At 37.4% G+C, this 19,931-nt stretch overlaps 1 protein-coding gene across 2 annotated transcripts in view; it reads right to left on the bottom strand.

The window, feature by feature from the left end:
• Nucleotides 1-19,931, bottom strand: part of LOC111156558 (family with sequence similarity 13 member A) — a 335,168-nt gene that overhangs the window by 291,351 nt on the left and 23,886 nt on the right. For both annotated transcript variants that reach the window (XM_022517539.1, XM_022517545.1), the window contains exons 2-3: nucleotides 16,029-16,218; nucleotides 8,699-8,908 (exon numbers count right to left, since the gene is read on the bottom strand). In XM_022517539.1, coding sequence (XP_022373247.1) covers nucleotides 8,699-8,908; nucleotides 16,029-16,218 — 400 coding nt within the window. The remainder of the gene's footprint in view (nucleotides 1-8,698; nucleotides 8,909-16,028; nucleotides 16,219-19,931) is intronic.

The following is a 19,931-nucleotide window of genomic DNA, read 5'->3' as shown; positions in this document are numbered from 1 at the left end:
CATGATTTCACTTCTATGTGGAATATAAAAAATAAAACCAACCAAACTCATAGATACAGAGAGTTAGACTGGTGGTTATCAGAAGTGAAAGGGTTTGGGGATGGAAGAAACGGGTGAAGGGGGTTGACTGTATGTTAACAGATGGTAACTAGACTTATTGTGATGATCACTTTGTAGTACATATGAAGATTAAATTACTATGTTGTATACCTAAAGCTAACATAATGTTATACAGCAATTTTATCTCAAAAAAAGGGGGGGAGGGGAAAGCAGTGAAAGACATTTACAGAAAAATAAGAAATATAATACAGGAAAATTTCAAAGACCAAAATGCAGTATTTTCCAGATTGAAGGGACTTACTGAGTGCCTGACACAATAGATGAAAAAAAGACTCCAGGAAAGAGCAGGTCCAGGAAGAAATATTGGTGAGAGAATCTCAGAATCAGCACTGCTACCAAATTAGGTGGGAGAGGAAGAGAAAAGGGCCAAAGAGGACTCTCCTCAGAAATAAAGAATTGATAAATTATTTGAAAAATTTTTGAAAGGTTAGGGGATTTATTGGAAAGATTTTGCAGTTTGAAAAAATCTACAGATGTTTTCATTCACGTAATTTTCTATCAACCTAAGACACATATTAACATTAAGTAGTATATCACACACACTCACACACTCTCTCACACACACACACACACACACACACACACTCATGTAGTCATAACAAATCAAACATTAATTAGGACATCAGCTAAACTTGTCATGTAACACTACTGGAAGAAACTATTGGGAGTAAGTTACATTGTCACTTATTAGAGCTAATTCTATATATTTTATAAGCAGAAGTGATGAGATAATGTCTACAAGAAATTAAGATATAACATTATAAGAGTATTATCAAACGGAAGCAAAAACCAAAGAACAGCTAAATAAATGAAATCTGATTTCCTCTAGGAAAGAACTGCCAAAGGGTATGTAGGGGTCAGCTGGTTTTCTTTATGAATCTCTCAATGTTATTTGATTTTTTAAAGAGTATATGCAGCTATTACATAAAATACTTTTTTTTTAAATAGAGGAAAAATATGTCCAAGGCAATGAAGATGTATTTTATTCAGAGTAATAAGATTATTTAAGAATGGCCATTCCAATGTTTGACTCATTTTACTGAAAGATGACCTAACCCAACTATGTTTACAGCCCACCCAACACATACACTGCGCTTAATGTTGAAATCATGTACCTGGGTTTTCCAAATGCTTTTGTTCCTATAATCCTCTCTCCCTAGAGGGCACACTGCCTGTGGGTATTCTAGTGGTCCTCCAAAGTCCAGCTGAAGTATTACCTTCCTCCTCCACAAAGTTCTTCTGATCATCTGTCTTACAAAGGGTTTCTCCCTCTCAACCCTACTCTGTTCTGTGGATCCTGACTCACTACACATACATCCTATTCCCAAAAATACTACTAGCTCACCAGCAGAACAATATCCTAAATTTTTATATAAGCAATAAAATACTAAAGCCAATGCCCTCACCTGAAATTAGTAATTGTAAAGGAATTTTTTAATTATAAATTTTATATACATAACCGGCAATGTTTATTTGAAGGCTTCAATCTTCATTAAAATCATAAATAATATTAACAAAAATAAAAATTAATAACTTGCAGCTGATAAAAAATATTCCCAAATCCATCTTGTGTCATTTGCCAGCTCGACCAATAATAAAAAATTAAAGTAGTTTCAATTAACTGGGGCAAGAATTTTGAAATCTTTATTTTAACTTGAAACTGAGGCCCAATTTTCTTTCTTTTTTTTTTCCTCTTTCTTAATCATTAGGCAGAAACTGCACTTATTCTTCTGCAACTCTTTTGTAATTTTTTTTAAAGAGATGGAGAAGTGAATAAGAATTTGAGCTTGGAAGTAAAAAAGTGGAGGGAATTGCACTAAATGGCTTGCCTTCTTATAAACAAAAAAGCAAGGGGCAAAGGCGTGGCTGAGAAGGAGCTGAGACAGAAGCACGGCCAAGGAAGACCAAATTAAAAATGTGAATTCTGGGGCACCTGGATGGCACAGTCAGTTAAGCATCTGATTCTTCGTTTTTGCTCAGGTAGTGATCTTAGGGTCATGAAATCGAGCCCCTTGTCAGGCTCTACGCTCAGGGTGGAGTCTGCTTCAAACTCTCTGTCCCTCTACCACCCCCCTCAAATAATAAATAAATAAATAAATAAATAAAGCAAGCAAGCAAGCAAGCAAGCAAGCAGATTTCTACATCCCAACTCTACAGAGGATGATTTAATAGACATATGGTACGACTTGATCTCTAGGGTGCCACAGTTGAGAAGCACTGGCTTAACCTTTATTGAATATTTATTTTTGTCTTGAGTCTTTGTATGGATAAAATCAGTTTCCACAATGAGCTCAGGAAGTACACCCTACTATGATCTCCATTGAACAGTTAGGGAAACTAAGCATGGTAGTTTTAAAATGTCTACAAAGCCTGACACTTCTCCCTTCAAAAGCTGGTACCAAATTCCCCTCCCCTTGAATATAAGCCAGATCATTTACTCGATCTTCATGAATAGAACGTGGCACAAAAGATGCTGTGTGTCTTCTGAGGCTCAGTCATTAAAATGATAGCTTTCATCTCTCTCAAGTTGCTCATGGCAAGAGAAGCCAGCCAGTACCCAACTGGAGAGACCTGTAGAGAAGGGACCTGTGGCCTCTTGCCAAGAACCAGCACTAAACTGGAGCCATGTAAGTGAACCCCCTTGGAAGCACATCTTTTAGCTCCAGTGAAGCCTTCAGATAATTGCAGCCCTTGACACATCCTAACAACTTGACAGACCCTGAACCAGTACTGCCCAGCTAAACTACACCTCAATTCCCAACCCACAGAAACTGTGAAAAAATAAGTCTTTACTATAGTTTTAAGCCACTCCATTTTTAAAGAAAAAGATTTTATTTACTTGTCAGAGAAAGAGAGTGAAAGAGCACAAGCAAGGCGGGGTGGGGGGGAGGCAGTAGGCAGAGAGAGAAGCAGGCTCCTCCCTGAGCAGGGAGCCTGATGTGGGACTAAATCCCAGGACCCTGAGATCATGACCTGAGCCAAAGGCAGACGCTTAACCGACTGAGCCACCCAGGTGTCCCTAAGCCACTATATTTTGGAGTAAGTGTTATGTAGCAATAGATAGCTAATACACCAAGGCACAAAAAGGTTAAGTAATTTGGTCATATTAATGTAGCTAACAAATGGCAAATGGAGATTTGAAACTTGTCAGAATGGATCTAAATCCTCTGCTCTATGCCATGTGGTCTAATGTCTTCCTTCAAAATGAAGATTATTCTGCCTATACCTTATTAGAGCTGGCGCTGAGATGAAAAGAAATGATATAAATATCTGCTAGCTTTTAAACTGACAAGTCAGTAGTTATTTAGGACCTATTATTAACACTAAAAGGCATAAGTTCTTAAAGAGAATATTAAAATAGTAACAAAAAACATAAGAAATTATTTATACAAATCAAGAAAACACACCCCAGTAAAAAATTTTCCTATAGAAAAATCATTTATTTTAAACTCATTTTGTTGCTCCTAGCTATGCAGTCATTTATGATTTCTAAGACAAAAACATCAATTTTATAAAAATTTCTCACCTAATTAGCACCCACCATAGGCTTTTGCTATTTTTTACTCATACACTTATTAAATTGTGATACCTTTGTAAAAGCACAGTGTTATGAACTAAATTTTGTCCATACAAAATTCACAGGTTGAAGCCTTAACCTGCAATTGACTATATTTGGAGATAGGGCCTTAACAGAAGCTAATTAAGGTTAGATGAAGCCATAAAAGTAGGACCCTAGTCTAATGCACTGGTGTCCTTATAAAAAAGGAAAAAGGCACTGGGAGAGCTCACGCAGAGAAAAGACTACGGGAGAACACAGTGAGAAGGTACCATCTGTAAGCCAAGGAGAGAGGTCTTATCAGAAATCCCCCCTACCAGCACTTTGATCTTGGACTTCCAGCCTCCAGAACTATGAGAAAACAAATTTCTGTTGTTCAGATGAGTCTACATAGAGGACTCTGAAATCCACATCTTTAGCCTTCACCCTTTTTCCCTCAGCACTGACAGTCACTTAGTCATCTCTTTAAAATGAGCTCCTCTTCATGGCCTCATAATTACCTGCCCCTCGTGACTTCCATTATTTATATTAATGGACCAGTTGTCAAGATGCCACATCAGGATCTCTCTTCCTTCTTCAATAGCAATAGCAGGATGTGAGAAAGATGATCAATAAAGCCCCACAAAGAGATCATCAGACCCTACCAAGCTAGTAGCATGTGAGCCTTTGGCTTAAGTCCCAGATTCACCTGGAGACAGGAAAAGGAGCATTAGTCAGCTGCAAAACGTTCCTAGAAAGTTCATGCTTGTGCTTCTTCCTTTCCTGACAAAACATCAGGTCTCAGGTCTGACAGGCTAACGCATTTTAATAAGTAAAAGCCCCACCCTAGGTACAGACAGGAAAGATATGAATTACTGTGACAAAACAAACAAACAAAAAAAAAACAACAGTTGCCTCAGGTCCCCTCAAAGCACTTAGTTAGTAGAGAGCTCTCTCTGGTGATACTTCAACTTTATCTTAAAGCTTTCTTCCTGATTTATTAGTTTCTATTCACAACAGTGTGACAAACTGGCCTTCTGGCAGCATGGCCCTCCCCAAACATACGGGCATCAGGGTTGGGCCACCACTCTACCCCTCCTCAACCCACTGTTCTTCAAGTCACATCAACTCAAAACCATAGGGTTATCTTTGACTCCTTTCTTACTCTCATTAACTACTGGCTGCCCTGTTTGTGTTTTCTTTAAAATCCCATTACCCATTTCTGTGGGGATGCTGAGAAAGTTCTGGAGATGGATAGTGGTGATATCTGTATAAAAGTGTGAATGTACTTAATGCCCCTAAGGTGTGTACTTAAAAAATTGTTACAACAGTCCATTTTATGTTACATATACTTTACCTCAATTTTAAAAAGTTCCACTGCCAATTATTTGTCAGATACAAGTCCTTAGGACCAAGACCTAGGTTTCTATGGGTCTTCTAGAGGTTTCCCTGCACCTTCTCATCCATCCATCTCACATAGCACTGCTAAAAAATACTGCTTCCATCCTAGGACTTCTTTCTTCAAAAATTGACTGTTTGAAGGTCAGTATTAATTCCTTAATCAAACATTAAAAACACTCTACCGTCTAGTCAAAGCCTCTAATTATTTGTTTGTTTGTTTTGGAGAGAGCATGACTATGTGAGGTAGAGAGAGAATCTTATGCAGGCTCTTCGCCCAGCAGAGACCCTGACTCAGGGCTTGGGGCTCCATCTTGAGAGCCCCTATCTCCATGATCTCTACCCTGAGCCCAAATCAAGAGTTGGATGCATATCCCACTGAGCCACCCAGGGTGCCCCTCAACCTACTTTTAAAATTAGTCCATTTGCTAATTTCCTGTAGCTATGCACAGCTCTGTTAGACATTTCTGTCTCACACTGATGGTGTTTTTGCTCATGCCTTTTTCCTTGCCTATATGATTTTCCTCTCCATCGAAAGTTATGTGCCCCATTTTACTTTTTCCACAAAGTGTTCTCTGACTGCCATAATCCAAACTGATTTACCTCTCTCCTTGTTACCACTGACTGGATGTTCTTACCACTCATCTGAAGTACCATAGAATACATACCACACACATTCTACCTCCTCAATTAAATCACACACTCCTTAAAGTCAGAATGCTTAATCTTTTATTTCTTAGTAACATCCTGTGTCTTTGTAGGAGAGGCTAAATAAATATTGATGGACTGATCCAATTTCAACTCATCAAGTAACAACAAAAAACATCCATTGTAAGATGGACATATTTGCATTTATATCACAAAGATTTTCAAAAGGGAACATTCAAATAAAGGAATTTCTAATTAATCCTAAATGAAATGGATGGTATCCTAAAATCTTTTTATTGCTTGCAGTCCACATCTATTCCCAAAACATAACTGTGATTGTTAAAGAACAGATACGTTATTGGCCCACCTAGGTAAGGATAAGAGATTAAAAAAAAAAAAAAAAACATGAAATATTGCCAAGCTGAGACAATTATCCTGGAAATCTCAGTCGAGAGAGGCGAGTTGTTGCAGTCAGAGGTAAGTTTAATAAGACCACAGGAAAGGATGATCACTGAAGTGCTTTAGAGTCTCTCCTAAACAGGAACTGTCTAAACCAGGGCTGTGCCTCAAGCAAAAGGTTCTGGCAGACATCAGTTTCAGATGGAAGTTTCTGATAAATACCTGGTATGCAGAAATATCGGTCTGCTAATGAAAGATACAATCTCAGAGCCTGAGACACCAGTCAAGTCTAAAGTTGATAATCTGGTGTATAAAACAAAGAACCTAAATGGTGTTCTTCCACACACAGGGTCACTGTCGATGTGCACAAAGGAGGATCCAGAGCAGCAGCGAGGCTTAGAGGCGGCACTCCGACCGTCCTCAGTGGAAGCTTTGGTTTAGCTTAGATGTCTGAAAAAACACTTAGTTGAGGCTCTACAATTCTAGCCCACAAAGCATGGAAGAGAGGATCTTGATGTGAGAATTTACAAAATACCTTGCTCTTTACGCAGGATAGAATTTGAAGGCCATATATATATATATATATATATATATATATATATATACATATTAAGAAATCTGGCATGGGGTTGTGACAGAATATAAAAGCTATTTAATCTGCTATTAAGAAGACTGAAATATAAAAGTAGGGTAACCTTAACTAAGAAGTTTTATCAAAACACATTTATGACATATTTATTACACTTTAATGGCCAAGTGTAACATTGCCTTTAGTGAGTCTGAAAAGAGCCTCGCCACTTCCAGCTTTCGCGTGACCAGCTGTCGCGTGTGCCCCTCTACTCTAAGAGTACCAAATACAGTGTAAACCAAGAGAAGCACCATAGCTCTTTTCTATCTGAATTATTAAAGAGAAATTTATTTTCAGAGGCTATACAATCTGATAGCTAAAAGCATACTTTATTCCCTCCCCTCACTTAGTAGCTTACAACTAGTAGGTACTTCCATTAACATCTCCTTTATTGAACATCTCAGACCTCATCCTAAAAGTTTTCAGGAAGTGAGAGAATACTACTCTTAAGGCCAAAGTCAGTATCTCTGCCCCATTCAGAATTTGTTATTTGTGCATAATCACACAACTCCTTAAATTGGGTATATAACCAGCCTTACTTTTAAAATGATATCACTTGCTTTTAATGATGCAAATCAATTCTTCTGGCTGCCAGAGAGAAAGGTCATTAATGAGAAGCTAAATTACAAAGAAGAGCTAAAGTATAATAAAATATTACTATAATGTAACAAAAACACTAAAACAGTGCATTCTCTTTACCAAATGAAAGCTATTCTAAGTAATGTCATAAAACCATTTAAAATTCACAACTATTCACAAATATTAGTATAGTATCATTAATATTAGTATCTTAAAATTAAGACATACTATTAATAAAGATTCTTAGTAGTACTATTTTATTACTAAATATTTTGTATGAAGGACATGTTTAAATCTTCAACTAGCCTTTGTAGCAATTATTTTTAAATGACTTATAGAAATTTATCCTAAAACTTAACATCTCCATGACAAGGATAAAATATTCTTGTAAGAATCAGTTAAGGAGCAATGGCTACCTCCTTCAGATCCTCATACATATAAACATGAAAAAGTTCTTTTTCTAATGAACAAGGCTCACACAGGTCACTTACTATCACTTACCGATATAGGAAGCTTTATTAAAAGCACTTAGATGACCCGAATAAGTGGTCCTGCAATTTTCGCTTTTCTATTTGATCACTGTTTTTCAGTAGACTACAACATACCACATGGCCTTCTCACATACCCACTCTTTGGCATACTACATGGGAATAATTACACTGCTGCTTTAAAGGAATGTGGTTTTAAGTAATATCCTTTTTAATCTGGCAATTACACTCTTAAAAATATATGTTCTCTTTTTCACTCTAACCTAGCACAAATCAGGAAAGAAATGTTTTTCAAAACTAAATCATTTTTCTTGCTATATTTAAGAGGAAGAACTAAATAATGATTATGACTATAATTACTACCTTTAAAAATCAAGTTTCTTCATTCAAGAAAAATCACTTCACAATGCAATCAAAACCCAATTTTCCTCCAGTTGTGTAAAATGAATACAATCATTTTAGGACTCAATCTTGCTTATGAGAGAAAAACAGCACACCGCTGGCCTTTCAGTCTCAAAGGTCACTAACCAAATATAATTAATTAATTAATATTCCCTACATAGAATTTAATGCCTTATTCTCACTCCTTCTAAGATAGTCACTAGTCAGGAAAGAATTCCTTTGGCCCACAAACATTAAGGCTTTTCAATATTAACTATTCATCTGCCAACAGTCTCAGAAATTACACTTACTAGTGGTATTTCATAATCAGTTTAATATTATTTTAGGGTAGAAAATTGGGGCCTCGAGTAATTAAAATAGAAAGATGGTGGTGACGGAGAGACCACTAATATTTAAAGGTTTAGCTTAATATTTAAAATGTAGGTGCTTAATATAGAAAAGGTTAGTTTTAGCTGAAAAATAAAACTGGTTGAAGCGCTACAAGGCTTGAACCGCACTAACCCTGAAAGAGCTGAACGAATCGAGGGTGCAGGGCCGCGGTGACTACGCTCCCTGGCAGCTCCCGGAGGAAGAGCTTCAACAGACTGGCCGCTGAGCAGACATCCCCGTCTTTCCCAAGCTCCACCGGGGCTCCACTCTCAAACTTCCATCGGAGCTGTTCCACCACTTTCACGTTGCCGTTCACCCTGAAGAGGCCTTCCTGGGTGAGTCCTGGAGCAGGGGAGCAGACCCACAGAGAATAAACAGAGGTCTCTCACGGACAGACACTGACTCTAGAGCACAGTAGCCACAAAATAAATAAATCTCACTACAGCATTATCCAGTACTGCAAGATGTTCACATTCTGCAAAAATGCTTTCCTACGATAATAGATCTTCACACCTACTATGTATCAACTAAAGAGATCATATTCTAAAAGCTGACCTCTAAAAATAAGGTTAGGACACACAGAAATATAAAACAGATGCCATTCTACAAAGAAACTGCATTCATATAATCTGCAGTACATTATGGAAACTTACCCTGGGCTCCAACAGCAGCTTAGTATTTAATTAAAACTATTAAAAAAAAAAACTAAAATGTATGTAAGAAACTTCTTAACTGTATGTGATTATCTTTGTAATAATTAAGAAATATTCTTTAGTATTCACTGAATTCCAAGGATAAAACTCTAGGAGATTACAATGTAGCATAAGACAAGTTGCTTGCCTTCTGCCAGTTGACAGGGGTTATTATTGTTGGCAGGGGTCAGCACAGAAGGCTCCATAAGGGAGTTTTTGATGCTTTGCCCCATCTTTGTCTAAAGCATAAGGAAAATGGGAAGACTGGGGCTGAAGAACTGTGAAGCTAATGAAGTTTAAGCTTCAGGGCCCCTTTATTTATTTAGGTCCTTTCCAATGTTTGTCCCTAATTCTTATTCTTAATTTTGTATTTTTCTTCTTAAAAAAGGCCCCCAAAGGGTTAAGCAGCAGGAGACATAAAACTTGGATTTATGCCCGAAAAGAGGAATATATGAATTAAGAGGCAGAGATAGGACAGCATAAAGGAGGATAAACACATGGAAATGTGGAGTGTTTAGGTCAAAAAGCGGTGGGGTAATAAAATGGAAGAAATGGGATAAGGCCACAAATGGCAAGTTCAACAGCGAAGACATGGGGTGCCCAGCTGCCTCAGTCTGTAGAACGTGCAACTCTTGATCGTAGAGTCGTGAGTTTGAGCCCCACATTGGGAGCAGATCTTACTTACTTAAAAGATCTTACTTAAAAAGACTTTCTCATGGGAGCATTAAGGGGTGCGGGAACACAATAAAATCAAGGAGTACAGAAGATCTTGCTAGCTGAGAAGAGAATGGAGGGCAGAAAGCTTGCCTTAGGGAACCACATTCTACCCTAAGGCAGTAAGAAAGACAGATTCCTGTGGGAAGGGTGAAAAGGAGAGAAAAAAGTTGATTGGGTAACTGAGTACAAAAGGGAAGTAAGGAAGAGAAGAGTTAGAAGGTAATTTTAAGGTTTAAAAACTAGGGAATCCAGGAAAAAGGACTGTGAAGGATAAGGTGAAGAGGGGTTGAGGGATGGTAGCTGGCTTAGGGGAAAGGTAATGATTTCCAGCTCAGGGTACTGGGTTCAAGGAGACAGAACCCCATGGAAGAAAGCCAGCCAGCCTGTGGAGAGCCTAATGGTGACATTTAGCAGGGACATTAAGGACTGAAGCCCACTGGAATTATTTAGATGAGGGGGTGTTTGTTTATATTAATTTGCTTCTTTTTCTTACCTGGTAATTGTATCGCTCTTTCTAAAGAAAAAGAAGAAAGCTAATTTCATATGATTATACATTTGTAATATGATTAAACATTTTATGAACCTTTCAATTCAAGAAGTCTATAGTAAGTACCTGGCCCCGTGTTAAGGAACTTAAAAACAAAAAAAAAACATGAAAAAAAAAATTCAAATGCTAGCATTATCCTCACGGCGTTTGTAGACTGGTAAGATGTACACTTTAGATATAAAGAACACGAATCTCAAAAGTTGACATGAATTTTAGCTCCAATTTTGACAAAAGTCTGTGAAACCAGAGAGGATATTAAAAGTATTTCCCCAACCAGTGTGATCAGGGCACCATGTAATCAGAACGTGTGGCAGGCAGCTTCTCAAATGGCCCCAAGGATGCCCATCTCCGGGTATCCACACCCATGTGGAATCCCTTCCCCTTGCATGGGGTCTGGATCTAGTGCCTTGCTTCTAACCAGGAGACTGTAACAAGATTATGTGATCGGGTTCTAATCTTGGCTTTGACCTTAGGTTATACAAGACTGATGTTCATCTTACTTGTTTGTTTCTCTCTGGCTCTGCGGGCTTACTCACTCTGATCAATCAGCTGCTTTTTATTTGGTTAGCTACCTCACGAAGAGGTCCACGTGGCAGGGAGTGGAGGGTGGTTTCTGGACAACAGCCAGTGAGTAACTGAGACCCTCAGGTCGACAGCCCACAGGGAACAGAATCCTGCTAACAACCACGTGAATGGGCTTGGAAGTGAACCTTCCCGCAGTCAAGTACTGTTATGACTAAAGCCTCAGCCAACACCAGACTGCAGCCTTCCAAGAGCCCCTAAGACACAAGATATGACTGGACTGTGCCCAGATTCCTGACACACAGAACTGTGAGATAAGAAACACTGTTGTTTTAAACTACATGTTTTGGGGTAACCTGCTACACAACAGGTAAATATGACGCCATTTCCTTTAACACTGCAGAATCTCGGTTACTGAGAGACTTCCCGTTTAACTCATTTTTAAAGCTTTCAAGGTCTATTTCCTCCATTCTACAAGCTTTATCTGTAACTTCAGAAATGTGTACTGACTTCAATAGACAGCACCCAAAAAATAGCACCCATCTCTGGTCAAGGTCCAAATCATGAAAATTTAGAATTCTACTTATCTACTCAGCTCCTGAGCCTGTTTTTGAACAGCAAATGACTCTTGGACCTGATTTCACAGTGTTGTTCTAGCTTTGACCTTAGGTTTTCTTTTCCAACTAGGCTTTTTGACCCTTCCCTCAAATAAATATTTCCAGTTATTCCAAAATAACTACCCAGCTCTAAGAACTGGCTTTGGTCCTTCAAGGTCCCTGGATCCCACTGCCCTTTACTGGCAGAGAGATAAGGTATTAATTAAGGAAGTCACTGAGGTTCATGCTTCTCAACTATTTTTTTCTGTCCTATTCCATTTATTGTTTAACTCTCTTCCCTCAAAAATATTTCTCACCCAAACAATTCTTATGCTACCCAGTGATTTTCAACTAGGGGCACCTTACCCCTGGTTCTATTATACTTAGGGGGAAAAAAACCCATATGGTTTTTTTAAAGCCCCTAACAATTTTATAATATATCCAATACCCATATGAGGCTTACCAGACTTATCACCTCTCAATTTTCCTACTTCAAATTTTTAGGAAATGGTGATTGTAAAAGAAATGTTTAGAGGAAGGAGATGCTTAGAAGGCTTTGTGAAGTTATTCTCATATATTTCTGAGATTCTCTTCTATTTTATTTCAGGAGGTACAGGTTAATCAACATGAAACAGCAACTTAATAATTGGTTTAACAATGAAAAAATTACATCAATGAAATAAGATCTATAGCATTGACAGTCACCTTCCTATACAATTGAGATATTTATTTCAAAATAGTATGAATATGTTAGAAACTGAAAATGCCAGAAGTCAGAATTTGCTTAACTAGCACACTCTGGCCCAGAAAATAAGACAATGTATGAGCATATTCTGACCCCTGGTGGTAAGTGGACAGTTCTACACTATTTAAAGTGGTATATCCCATAGGATCTTCATGCTGAAGAGAAGGAATCCAGTTAACACTATCAGCAAGATTAGTTATTTTCAAACAGTATAAAGATGATCTAGCTAATAACTTGTAAAATTTTCCTTCAAATGGCAAAAAATCACATTTTTTTTCTTTTCTTTCTTCCTTTTTTTTTTTTTTTTTAGGAAATAAAGTTCAAAGTCTTTTTAAAAGACCATCATATAAGACCTTAACAAACCCTTTCTGTCCTCATATTCTTTCATAACAAAGAGTTTTCCCTCACATTGTTAAAGGTCTACATGTACTGTACTGTGGTCATACTTTTATGTTTAATGTATCTACCTAGGGTTAAATAATATGACCAATCATCCCATACCTTACAGAGGGCCTACTGTATAGCGCATTGTAGGTGCACAATAAGGAGAGGCACAATACATATCTGTTGACTTAAAAAAAATACAAAATAATTAATGAAACTAGTTGAAGTACCTCGCCCACAAACTTCATTCTGCCCTTCAGACTTCTACAAAGTTTTTGGTTTGTGAACATGGTAGTTTCAGACATAGTAAAGAACTTCTAGTTGTCTACACAATAATTAACTACACAACCTTTGAAAATATAGGCTAGTTGCCCTACCCACCTTAGCTTGCCAAGCCAAGAGTCTGATTCCATGCATCTGAAGTATCACCAATGGATGGGTATTCTGAAAAGATTCCACTAGTGATTCTATTTCACATTTCTAGGTAAGAATAAGTGATTTTCTATTTTACATTTCTAGTTAAGAAGGACTGATTGAACCTATTAAAATATTTAGTTTGCATTAACCTGAATATACCCGACTAACCTATAACTATGGGTAAGAAGAGATAGAAGAAAACCAATACCTAATTCAGATTTTGCCAAAATGTTCATAGAGTGATGTTGGGAATTTAACTGGCTCAACTCTTAAAGAGTTGATTATAAATGCACATACTTTTGACCCAGGTCTACATATACACCCACCGTGCTTGAAATGACCTGTGAGAAAGGCTGGTCACTGAATCCTTGCTTACAGACCGCAAAAGACTGCATACAATTCAATATTCATCAGCACACGACCGCTTAAAGAAATGATACGTGTATCTGGTCAGTGTGTAAGGGAAAAAAGAATTACATGAGTAAAAATTTTTATGCAATATGGAAAGATCTCCACAATATACTGCTAAATGACTTTTTTAAAAGATTTATAACAGTGTGAATGGTATGCTGTATTTATGTTCACAGGGGAAAAAAAGAACATATGCATATATGATTATATATATTCATAAAATATCTTTGTAAGACTATATCAGATGCTGGTGAAGTAATGTTGTTTCTTTTTTTTTTTTTTTTTAAAGATTTTATTTATTTATTTGAGAGAGAGACAGTGAGAGAGAGCATGAGCGAGAAGGTCAGAGGGAGAAGCAGACTCCCCATGGAGCTGGGAGCCCGATGTGGGACTCGATCCCAGGACTCCGGGATCATGACCTGAGCCAAAGGCAGTCGTCCAACCAACTCAGCCACCCAGGCGTCCCAGTAATGTTGTTTCTGAGAGGGGAAATGAATAATCAGGGGACAGGTTTTAGAGGGAGAGATTTTTCAGTGCATATCCAGTATTTTGTACCACATATTAACTATTCAATAATTTCTTAAAACTTAAAAATTTTTTAAAACTTAAAAATGAAAATGATTTTACATAAGTGTAACCCCAAGAGGCTATAACTCAGTCATTATTAGGTAAAAGATCAGAACACTGACTATACCAAAAACCAAAATATTTTAGGTAGTCATACTTTGTATTCAAATGAATAATATTGAACAACCCTATTTAAGAGATTAAATGAATTACCTAGAGATCCATTTATATCTAAATCAGTAGCACACAGTTTTACTCAATACTGAGTGTTTCTGAGATCTTCAGAGCTCTCACAATTTAATGTGATTTCAAGACCCTGGAGGTCGAGGCCCCATCTTCCTGCCATACTGTATACTACACCTTTTTGGTTTAACCTGTTTAAAGTATTTGAATAAACCTGGAGCTCTTCTCTAAGAATCTTACCTGTCTGCAGCTTATCATCCTCTAAAAATAAGGGGATAGCAGCTATAAAGTAAGGGTACAAGCCTGGCTCTTCAGTTTTTCGAACAAAATATCATTTTGTCTTCTACATACCTAGTAACCTGAGCAAATAGTTGCTTTTTCAGTTAACACAAAACACCTGACCTTTTGAGGGCTGAACTACGTGCCATACCCTTCCTGTCACAAGCTGACTCACATTCCTACAGAGGAACAGATGCACTCTGTTTCTCACGTATTTCCAATAAAGGATTGTTCTTAGTAGGGGGGAATGGACTCGTAATCATGGGAAGATAAGGAAACAAACTGCACAAAGTACAGAATGCCTCTGAAGTCTCAAGTTTTACCTTTAAAAATTCTTACTAATTTTAAACTCTATTCTGCAATGAGTCTTTTGTGTAGAAATGTTGTTTTGCTATAGAAAACAATGAAAATTCCAAGCTTTTCCCCTCCCAAGAGTTCCTTCCAGAACCTGCTAAAGATTATTGACATTTATTATGTAGTTTGGATTTTTCCTATAATATTGCCCTAGTTTGAAAAACATGAATGTAGGGGATATGGAAGAATTTTCTCTCTACTTATCCAGGTTTTTAAGTCCCATTTTAAATTAAATCATTTTAAAAAGCTGTGAGATCTTAAAAACAGATTTATCTTTTTATCATTCAATGAACTATATTATTCTCCAACTTTTTTACATGCTTAATTGTATCACTTCCAAAGTAAATGACCCCCCATAATAGGCTATATACCATACTTCTTCCCCCTTTTTTTAGTATCCCTACCGAGTTTATGAAAGCAATCAAGGCATCCCGTAAGTTCAGGATTGAACTCAGCTGAAAAAGATACCCCAGAAGTGTTTTGTTTTACTAAAAATTACTCAGTTGGAATCTAATGAATCAAGAGAAGTCACTATTGTTAGAACAGTGTATTTTATTTTTTATTTTCTTTTTTGATTTTATTTGACACAGAGAGAGGGAAAGAGAGAGAGAGAGCATGCACAGACACGCACATGCACACACAAGCAGGGGAGTGGTAGACAGAGACAGGGAGGAGCAGACTCCCCACTGAGCAGGGAGCCTCATGAGCCCCTATCCCAGGACTCTGGGATTATGACCTGAGCCTAAGGCAGACGCTTAACCCACTGAGCAATCCAGGTGCCCCAGAACAGCAAATTTTAGAACTCAAAACCAGGAATCATTCCAAATTAGAAACGTTCAGTTTCTGGTATATTGAACAGTGGTGTCAAAATAACATTACACCGTAATAATGCTCTTAATGTCCTTTTTAAAGGAAAAGCTATATTACATAATTTGATATTCTAATTAAGGTGTTTTAGGGAATATACTAACACACGGTGAAGCAGTTCACACGGAAACCTTCTTGTGTGCAGGAACAGTAAACGCAACAGAATGAAACTGCGACTTACCATGCTTCACCAGGTACTCCACTATAGTCCCCACTATAGCTGGAACACCATTCTCCGTGAGCCCCTGCTGCTGAAGATCTTGGAGGCTGACTCCAAATAACTTCTTATAGGTCGAGCTCCTCGGGTCATTTAGTGGCACTGCCACTATCTTTTTCATGTCTTCTTTCAGCCGAACCGCTGCTTTACTTTGCTTGAAAAAACATAAGAAAAAAGAGCAGTCAGTCACTTTTACCACAGGAGGTTGCATGGCTACCTGAATTGAAATGCAAGCGTCCGGAGACCCATAGGAGGGGTTCTTCACTAATTTTTACTTCCACTCAAGTCAAAACTACTAAAATCTCTCACAGGTTGCCCAGTGTTATAAAGGGCACATACTGATAGAATAGTTAAAAGGAATGAAAAATGAGAAACCTAAAGCCACAACTTAACTGTAGCTAAGGGAGGGAGCAATAAATACACTGCAGTAGCTAAGATAGATTATTACAGTTACCAAGGGGTGTGACCAGAAGCACCTGGTTAACCGGAAGAGAAACTCACACAAGATCACTGAAACTCCATGTAGATCCTAGAACCACAAGAGGTTTCTGAAGATGAAAATCTATCTAGATGCCATTTTAAAGTAGCTTTAATTTGGAGTCTTAGAAAAACTACATTTAAGTAGAGTGAACATCTGTTTCTGATTTAATTACATCTGTGAATATCTCTTCAGTATTTTGGCACATAAAATCAGCTCAGTTCTCACTCAAGTTCAAAATATTCCATCTCTGAAACGGCAACATCTCAGGTAGTCACAATTTAAACATTTTCACAAGACTGTACATATTACAAAGTTTAAAAGTACAGCTTATAATTAACTGATTCAAATTATCACTACAATGAAAAATCCACACAAATGTTTCTTTCTTTTAATGGAAATTTGTACCCCAAGGGATTATTACATTATACCATATTAAATTTTATCTTTTATAACTAAGTGAGGGATTTTCTTTTTAAAGCATGTGTGTTATATAAATGTTATGTATTTATGAGTCTAAACACTGAAAAGCTGGAAAAATGCAAACTGTTTTATCTGGGGACAGAGGCATTGGATTGGGGGAAATTTTCACTCTCTGAGAATGAATGTAGCAACCAATCAAAGTGTAAATATTGTAAGTACAAGCTCCTGTAGTATTACCACTTAAAAGTAGAAACCTTACCTCCAGTTTAGAATTGAGGAAACCAAGATCAGAGTTAAGTAATTTAGCAGAAGTCACAGAACTGGTAACTTTCATCTTCCTCTAGGTGCATGTTCCTCTCAAAGTGAGATTTATATTAATGTCCTAGTGCAGTTTGTATATAATTATAGTAACATACTATAATCAACTCTGTATATGACCCGAGGAAATGACAAAGTTAATTCTATAATCTTGATTTTGAGTATGGTCCCTGTATTTTCAATTTGATTTTGGATCTTATAATCTACAGAATCAAACCAACTTCCATTGAGATGTTTACCTATTTTGGTAGGTCAAATTTGAAAGCCAGATTTTTCTAGTGAAAATTCAGCAAATGTAAAGTTATAATAGAGATTTAGTATCTACTTATATTATAGATAATACTATAGATTTAGTATCTATTAATATTATTTTATCATGGTGTTAGCTACTACAGAGTACTAGTATGGGCAGTAACTATGACCTATTGCTAATTATTAATTTATCAATTAAGCCAAATTTATAATAGCTAATAATTTTTTGTGAGGACTCAAAAACCTATCAATCTCCTTCAACTGAACATATGAGAAATTTCAGTCAACCAGGTGTATCTGGTGAGCAAGAAGCCAAAAAGTAACCAGTATTAATGAAACTTTGAAAATACTCTCAAAATGTCACATTAAAAACAGCTGGCAATATAAGATTAAATCCTACATTTTTTTAAATTAAAATTTTTTTTCAGTGTTCCAAGTGTTTATGCACCACATCCAGTGCTCCATGCAATATGTGTCCTCCTTAATACCCACCACCAGGCTCACCCAGCCCCCATCCCTCTCCCCTCCAAAACCCTCATTTTGTTTCTCAGAGTCCACAGTCTCTCATGGTTTGTCTTCCCTTCCGATTTCCCCCAACACACTTTTCCTCTCCATCTCCCAATGTCTTCCATGTTATTCCTTATGCTTCATAAGTAAGTGAAACCATATGATAATTGACTCTCTCTGCTTGACTTATTTCACTCAGCATAATCTCTTCCAGTCCCATCCATGCTGATACAAAAGTTGGGTATGCATCCTTTCTGATGGAGGCGTAATATTCCATTGTATATATGGAGCATATCTTCTTTATCCATTCGTCTGTTGAAGGGCATCTTGGCTCTTTCCAGAGTTTGGCAACTGTGGCCATTGCTGCTATGAACATTGGGGTACAGATGGCCCTTCTTTTCACTACATCTATATCTTTGGGGTAAATACCCAGTAGTGCAACTGCAGGGTCATAGGGTAGCTCTCTTTTTAATTTCTTAAGGAATTTCCACACTATTTTCCAAAGTGGCTGTATCAACTTGCATTCCCACCAACAGTGTAAGAGGGTTCCCCTTTCTCCACGTCCTCTCCAACACTTGTTGTTTACTGTCTTGTTGATTTTGGCATTCTGACTGGTGTAAGGTGGTATCTCAATATGGTTTTATAAATCCTGCACATTTTATCTTACTTTTGTTTTATCTTCTTATAGGGACAATACAGCATAGTGTTTTGGAGCATGGAACCAGGCTTTCTGTTTCAAGTTTCATTCTGCTCTAATTAGCTGTGAACCTTGGACAAGTCACTTGACTTCTGTGTGCCTATTTCCCCATCTGTGAAATGGTGATGCTAAGAGTTCCTCTCTCATGTGGATATAGGAGACTGAAATGAATTCATATACATAAAGGAATGAGAAGAGCACTTGGCACACTAATTATGGATTGTTACAAATCATTACAACCATCATCACCATCATCCTTATTCTTCCAGGAAGTTATCCTGATTTCTTCTTTAGAAAATGAAGATACACTCAATAATTTCTATACTCAATGTGCGTCCGAAGTTTGCTGTTTAAGAAGGCATCGTGGTGGGGCACCTGGGTGGCTCAGTGGGTTAACCCTCTGCCTTCGGCTCAGGTCATGATCTCAGGGTCCTGGGATCAAGCCCCGCATCCGGCTCTCTGCTCAGCAGGGAGCCTGCTTCTCCCTCTCTCTCTTCCTGCCTCTCTGCCTACTTGTGATCTCTCTCTGTCAAATTAATTAATTAATTAATTAATTAATTAAAAAAAAGAAGGCATCGTGGTCAAGACATGTTTGGTGGGTAGTCTGATAATCTAATTATTCTCTATATATCTCTAATATCCTAAATGTAAGAATGACTTCTGAATGATACATATATACAAAATTGTTCCATCTGTATCAGAATTCCCAAAGTTTTTATTAGAAAGTCAAGGTTTTCTTGGAAATGCTTGAGTTTAACACCTTGAATTAGTGCTCTTTCTGCTAACACCCCTGCTCTTCACTCCATCCTTTAGTCAGAACTGCAGACAGCAGGTTAGGTCTCCGTTAGTAGACAGTGTAGAGAAGGAATCTTGGTGTTATGGATTAGAAAGTTTTTAAGGAAGAGTCAGGCAATGGACCTCACAGACGCTTAAGTGACTGCAAATTAAACCAGCTGTTTACTCAATATAAAGCCGCACCACACTGAAAATTTATATGTAATCATAATGAAAGAACCTCTGTTTTCAATTGGTAAGTAATTCAGACTAAAATTTTTTTTCAATTTTAATTTTTATTTTTTTTAAATTTTATTTTTTATAAACATATAATATATTTTTATCCCCAGGGGTACAGGTCTGTGAATCGCCAGGTTTACACACTTCACAGCACTCACCATAGCACATACCCTCCCCA

The sequence above is a fragment of the Enhydra lutris genome, unplaced genomic scaffold (genome assembly GCF_002288905.1).
Source record: "Enhydra lutris kenyoni isolate GAN:26980312 unplaced genomic scaffold, ASM228890v2 scaffoldscaffold3, whole genome shotgun sequence".
NCBI classification, from domain to species: domain Eukaryota; kingdom Metazoa; phylum Chordata; class Mammalia; order Carnivora; family Mustelidae; genus Enhydra; species Enhydra lutris.
This window is presented reverse-complemented; position numbering and strand designations above follow the sequence as displayed.